The sequence below is a fragment of the Lottia gigantea genome (assembly GCF_000327385.1).
Source record: "Lottia gigantea unplaced genomic scaffold LOTGIsca_167, whole genome shotgun sequence".
In the NCBI taxonomy this organism is placed as follows: Eukaryota; Metazoa; Mollusca; class Gastropoda; family Lottiidae; genus Lottia; species Lottia gigantea.
Window position 1 is genome coordinate 124,112 of NW_008708079.1, and position 7,136 is coordinate 131,247.

The 7,136-nt window shown below is 34.5% G+C and overlaps 2 protein-coding genes across 2 annotated transcripts; one reads left to right on the plus strand and one right to left on the minus strand.

Moving 5' to 3' along the window:
- Positions 1–242: 242 nt before the first annotated feature.
- LOTGIDRAFT_173646 (hypothetical protein) lies at positions 243–3,429 on the plus strand (the record flags this gene model as incomplete). Its single annotated transcript, XM_009051420.1, has 5 exons — positions 243–295; positions 1,422–1,710; positions 2,415–2,537; positions 3,055–3,135; positions 3,220–3,429. 5 exons carry the CDS (start codon positions 243–245, stop codon positions 3,427–3,429), a joined length of 756 nt encoding a protein of 251 aa, XP_009049668.1.
- Positions 3,430–4,059: 630 nt separating this feature from the next.
- Positions 4,060–4,356, minus strand: LOTGIDRAFT_98636 (hypothetical protein; the record flags this gene model as incomplete). Its single annotated transcript, XM_009051409.1, has 1 exon — positions 4,060–4,356. A coding segment is annotated over one exon (297 nt), but the record flags the coding sequence as incomplete, so codon positions are not given.
- Between the last annotated feature and the right edge of the window lie 2,780 nt (positions 4,357–7,136).

A 7,136-nucleotide genomic window follows, 5' to 3' on the forward strand; every position in this document is an offset into this window, starting at 1 on the left:
GGTCGTTGCTTATACTTTTATTACTTGGAGTTCAGGGTATATGACGTATTTCAATGGGGTAAATCCAGTACTAATCTGCGAGGTGGCGCTGATAAGCAACTCGGTCTTGACGTCAGGAAGCGCACAAGTCGAACTGTCGTCTGCAAGCTTAGTTATCGGATTTTTTAACCATCTGAAACCTAACTGAAAATGACATCAAAACCTCCTATCAACTCCATGAGCATATCAGAACTTAAAACAGAATGAGGACATATGTGGCGAAGGTTTCTGGCAGTAAACAGGACTTATGTGATCGGTAAGTTTAGACTATATGTGGGCATTGTGGGTGTTTTGTCATCGTTCACTCTCATTTTTAATCATTTTAGTCACAGACGACAGACGGATGGCCTACCGTACTCTTATCTGGCTAGTATGCCTCATGATAATCATATAAGAGTACCCATGGTTGTATTAAAGGGTAGCATGTTGCTTATTAGAAATTTCTTTGAAAAAGACCGTCGTTCTTCAAATTTCATGAAGATCACCATTGATTGATCCAAAAATAGCCTGAATGTCGATTTAAGGATTTGCAAGGGAGTTTTCTCCCTTTCTTGTGCTCTCCACAACAATGATATTTGATGATGTCGGCTGAAAAATAATTATGTGGATTTAATTTTAATCTAATGGAAGTGTGCACCGAGAGTGCCACCGTCACTAGCCTACCCCTCTCCTCCCCCTCTTGGCTGTGCTGCTGATTGGAAATGGTGGAAGGTAGGCTAGTTCAAACTTATTATTTAAATATTTTTGACATGTTTGTTTACTTTTTAATTTCTGTTATACCAGGTTGCAGTTTTACAGAGAAAACAAACTTGCTGTGCCACTCGAGCCAGAATATAGGAAGACACTCCCCGATAACAGCCAATATAAAGATGTACACACTGGAATGATAAGTGAATATTTCTCGCCTTGAGGAATATTTGCAGCAGTTCAACAAACCATTAGATACTGGTAAAATAGTGGATTTTTACAATCAAAGGTGAGGAAACAAATGTTTTGATCCCACCATTTTCACACCCTATGTGACAGTATAGGACCCTTGATATTTGTTGTGTTCTGATCTTGTTACACCCTCTTGGCAGCTTCCTTTTCGTTTTTATCTTGGCTTATGTAACAATGTTCAATTTCCTGTGGTTTTGTGTTGTCATTTGACAAATCATACTATGATATGTCTCTTTAGTTATTTTGCCAAAATAATCTGTATCCTTTTTCACTTTCCCCAGCTGAGTTTTGTCATCCCAAAATCCTCTTTTCATATTTATCTCCTTTCAATAAACATCCCTATTCCCTATCTCCGTGCATGAAGCTGCATAAATTTTAAATGTGTGGTGTCTAACATTTTGGAATACCATATATGTATTTTCAGTAACAACATGTTTTTTTAGGTTCTGTTTTAATATTTCTAATCCCAGATTTCTTCGGTTTCTCCAAGCTGCACCAGGTCCAAATGGTTCCCTTTACTTGACAGCTGTTGGGTGGGCAGAAATGAAAAAGAATGTTTCGTACAAGGTGGATGTAATTTTGGAAGGCAGTGGCGTGATTGGTGAAGCACAGTGTGAATGTGGTGCAGGTCAAGGCCCAGCAGCACATTGCAAACATGTCTGCACATTAGTTTATGGTACGATCTGCTTCATTCAAGAGGAAAAGATATTGACTGAAGTTACATGCACCAAGGTGAGGTATATTTAAGTTTCAGTTTTTTACAAGAGAATCTATTGTTGAGTGGGAAACAGCTATCGGTCACAAGTTTATGCTAGAACTTGTTTTTAACTTGGATGCGATTTCAAATCTGTCTTTTGTCTTGAATTACATGAGTGAGAATTGGTGTAAAATTCTAAACAAACAATAAAACACGATTACATTTATTTGCAGTCATAACATTTTCAACAGATTTTAACCATGCATGTGAACAACTTATGTTTTATTGTCCCACTTTATTTTATTTTAGGTTCTCCAATCCTTTCACCATTCTAAACCACACAAGGGCTCACCACTGAAATTGACTGGGATATCACTTCCTAGGAAGAGACAGAAAATGACAGTTAACCAAATGGAAATATTCGATATGACCCAAGAAGAGACTGTGATAAAAACCGAGAAAACTACAATTCAGAACTAAGAAGTTTGTGTGTTAACTATCAGGTAACATGTTAATCTTTCATGAATATCAATATTGAACTGCAATGATGGAAAAGATTGAAACTATCCTTCATTACATGTATATGCAATTATAAGTCCTGTTGCCAGTTTATAATAAGATAAATGAATAACCATATCACATCATTTTACTACCTAAGTACTGATGATTGTATATTCCTTATATAAAACAGATCTTAGTGTATTGTAAATTCACAAATCCATGAATTCATTCTCTACAGGCTAATTATGGAGGATCAATGCCAGCCATGCAGTTAGTCCCTCCAGCCAATCTTCATGGAGTTCTTGTAGATCACGACTATCTTGAATACGATGCTGCCTACCAGTTCTTAGTAGATGAAAAGGTAATGATATATATTCCACATTAATTAAGAAATGTTACCTCTTAGAATGATGATAAAAATTAAAATTCTTATAATTTGCTTGTAAGAGAATATATTTTCAGTGGATTTACATAGTCATAAATATACAACAGAATTCTTCATTTTATCTTTATTTTAAGAGGTAGTATTCCTAAATTACTTTCATTTTTAGGCAGTACAAAACACTTATTTATACAGGTCTTTATTTTGAGGAATTATGACGAATGGGGCGTGGTTTGGACCTGATGCAATTTTTACAACACTGTGTGCAAACCTGGTCTGAAAGATATGGTCTTGGACAATGTTAAAATGATAAAAATGAGTAGTTGGACTGATTGTAGTTGGAACAGTCTTGAATGATGTTGGATTATTTCATGATTAACTTATTTCTATTGATACTCATAGTGTATATGGAGGGAAAACATTTAAGAGAATATTTGAATACTGTACCAGACCCTTTTAGAAAATGTGTTAGATGACCAATATTTTTTGTTTTCAGTTGATTTCCATAAATGATGAAGATGTCAGTTTTATTGAATTTCATACACGGGGACAAAATAAATGCAGAGAATGGAAAAAGGTTCGTGAGATACAAATCACAGCTTCAAACTTTGGCCGAATTTCAAGGGGGACAGACAGACAGGACAAAATTAACTAATTTCAGAGTCTGCTTTTATCTTGTGATTTGAAAACAAATTCAGTGCTGCATGGTTTAAAATATGAATCAGTTGCAGTTCATGAATATGAAAAACTGTGTAAAACCAAAACTACTGAATGTGGATTTTTTGCAAAGACAGTAGTAGTATTAGGAACAATTTTGATCTTCAGAAGAAAAAAGAGAAATTGTTATCTGATTTTTATTAGATTAAAATAAATATAGCAAATGATAAGACTGGTTTAGTGTTTTTTATATTATATCATTTCATTGTGTAAGTTTCATAACAGGTGAGAAAGTTCATTGAAACAATTCATCAATACATTGGAAGTATATCAAGTATAATGAGTAATTATTTCATTATGAAAACTGGCATCAGATGTCTAGAAGAGTAAGCGTATCCTGCTTGGTGCTGCACCTATCATTGCTGCTCAATAAAACACACAAAAAATGGGGGTGCAAGATGATGAAAAGTTTGCATATTGTCCCTCATCTTCACAGCGTCAAGCCATTACGAAATACATACTTATACTTTGACTGCAATAGTCACCTTCCTTGAATTTGATTAGATTGCATGGTAGCTAATAGAGCCAGAAAGGAGGGCTCCAAATGGCTGAATTAGCTACCAAGCAATCTTATCAAACTGCTTCAAGGTATAAGTATGTAGTTAGTATAGCTTGACATTGTGAAGATGACTTCTTACACTTGAAATTGGCATTATGCATATTTTGGAACAATGCACTCTCTAAAGTTACAAAGAATAAAATAAACTTTTGAAATTTCTGTAGCAAGGGATAGTTCAGTGTTATTAAGTTATGCATTCAATATTTTATAAGTCTTGGCCAGCCCAATAATTCGCTCAATATGGACACGTTTACTTGCAATCTTTCCATCTTTCATAATGGTATGGCCTGACAAACGATTTTTATTCTTAAAAAATGTGGGAATATTAACTGTTACATTTTTAGAAGTAAAAAGGTCCTGTATGTTAAAACCCTTGTATACCATGATACTGTCTCCCGGGTCACATAAAGCCACCAAATTGCTTCTCTCCACTATCTGGCGATCACTTGTCGAGCCCCCATAGGCATCTGAGACATAAGACACTAATCCCCCTGGAGTTGCCCCAACAACAACCTTAGCTGTTTTTGTATGTGGAAAAAGTCCCTTGTTGCAAGATAGGGTTCTTTGATTGTTTGACAGAAAATTCTGTCCCATCAAGAATGACTGTGGTAGTTGGGAACTTAGCTTTGAAATCAGATGGACAAAAATACTGTGCCACATCTTGGTTTACTTCACCCCATTGGAAAGCTAAAAAATGGATCCAGGTGACGAAAATATTGGTAACTGCATTTTCAGACATATCAAACATCCTAGAAAGTGCAAAATTTGTCAAATGTTGACGTAACTTAATTAAACACATAAAAAACTGATCAACAACAGAAATCTTTGGTGTTACACTGTGATAATACTTACGGTAGTTTACACCAGAACCAAGAGTTGAAAATACAAACATAAATTTCTCATAGTTTTCCAGTCCTGTGTAGTAATGAATACCCTTTGGGTCATGGATAAAAAAACTGGTAGAAAATCTGTTCTGGGTAGTGATTTCACATTGGGAAGCCTTGTCAACAAACTGAAGACTAACTAATTCTGTAGAAGCTTCATTTGAATCTGAAATGGGTTGTAAAAGAATGCATTTAGTAAATTTACTTTTGGTTAACGATTCATTAAGTATTTCAGTCACATTGATGGAATTATTTCAATGCCATAGGTCATAGAAGCAGAGATCACATATTTTTTTTTACTTAATTTTAAGGGCATCTCTACTGACAAAATTTCCAATAAAGTTACATAGAATTTTACAAATATTCTCTGTATGTAGAATTGGAAAGCAAAATAAAACAAATGACTTTGAACATATAAAATAATATAGTTGTAGAAAAACAATGAATAAGTTGGTTTTCTGTATTTTACAAAATAATGGAACAGTTAGAGCTTAATATTACCCTTCAATGTGTCATTGATTATTTCTTCACCAACAACATTTAAATCATTTGTAATCTGCGCATCTAAATTTCTAGCCTCTTCCTCCATATCTAATAGTCTTCTCTTACATCTTTCTCTTCTACCTTTCTCTGTATCCGTCAGCCTTTTCTGCCAGGGAAAAATGTGTGGAATGGCTGTAGGTTTAAGTCTAGCCTGCAATCTTTCAGTTCCTAAAATCATATTTCACATCTTAAATGTTTTTGTTTTGAACCTTCAGGAATAGGCTACAGATCATTTTAAAATTGTCTATGGAAGTTCTATTTTGCTAGGCCTATTATTTTCATAGGAATTTGAATATTTTCACAATAGTGTTGTCGAGGGTGGTGATGGGGGTTAAATCATCACACCAAAGGTTCAAATTAATAGATTTAATAATCAACAAAAACCATGAAAGTACAAATAAACATAATTACAAACAGGTCATAAAATAAAGGTAAAACTTAATCACAATAGATATATATATTATATAGGCAACCATATGTTATAACTACCGAACTGTATGAAATATACAGAAAAATATAAATATCAATGAAAAACCTATCCTTAACACACTAATACATACTAACTAAAATACTTAGCTATGCACAATACAATATGTATATAACAATGCTTACCCTAAAAGGGGTTTAAACGCTTACCAAAGTAAAGGTGTAGCACCTTACCACCAAGGGTTATATAAAGGGAATCTGTAATAAAATAATGTAGGTTATGAATGTAATGAATGTAATGGATTAAATATAAGAATTAATGAAATGTAATATTTGACTGCAGAAATGTATGTGCTTAACTTAACCAAATTACAATATGGCCGACACCTTAGTTACCCACACAAACAAAGATATAAGTACAGAACTTTTACATACCTATACTAAAAGTTATCCTAGGTTTAAAATCCAAGGTACACACTGGAAAAGTGTACACAAACACTTAAAGAAAGCTATAAACCTAATTGAAGAAACTTCAATTACACCATATTACAGAAAATACAATACTGAATGACAGAACAAGCCATCCTACAAATTCAAACTATATAGACAGAATGACCACAAAGACATAGGGAAAATACAACTCAGGGGGTCATTACAGCTCAGATGAACAAATATAGACACCAAGATGAATAAAGATCAGAAACAGAGAAAAGATATAGAAAGGTAGAAAAGGCAGTGAAGTGTAACTGTTAGTTTAATACTGTGAACTGAAAACAACTAATTAAAATTAAAAGCAGTTTAATTACACCCTTCAACATACTCCCCTCCTTCGGAAAAATGTTGTCCCAACATTTACACAAATAAAATTGTGTTTCAAAGCACAAAACTAAAATCAATCTACTTGAACATTGTGATCTACAATGACATATTAAACTTAACTACCCACCAAAACTAAAACATTTAAACTAAACTAATACTGTGCTTACCATTTAAAATACATCAGAAAACAAAGATTTACATAAAGATGGCAACATTTGCAAAACTGCTTCTAACCTTTCTGGTGACATCGACACAAAATCTGTTGGTAACAATGAATGTGCCAACTCAGCTCGCAATCTGCTTGCTGTGTCATAACATAATCGTTAAACCTTGTTGGTGTCCTGGTAGCTCTAGTTGATCTGCGAGGAACTTCAAGTTGAACTGGAGACTCAAATGCTGCTTCAGACTCTGGTGGTAAAGGATCTATATTTTCAGGAACTGGTTCTGGAACTGATACTGGTTCAGGAACAGGCTCAGCAACTGGTTCATCATCTGTGGTGATATCAGCCACTAGATCAGGTGTCGCAGCAGGGCTAGCTATGGATTGGTAGTCCGTCCATTCCACTACAATCACCTGGTCCTCTTCTCCACTGTCCTCACTTTCCTCCTCATCAACTTCTTCAACGACAA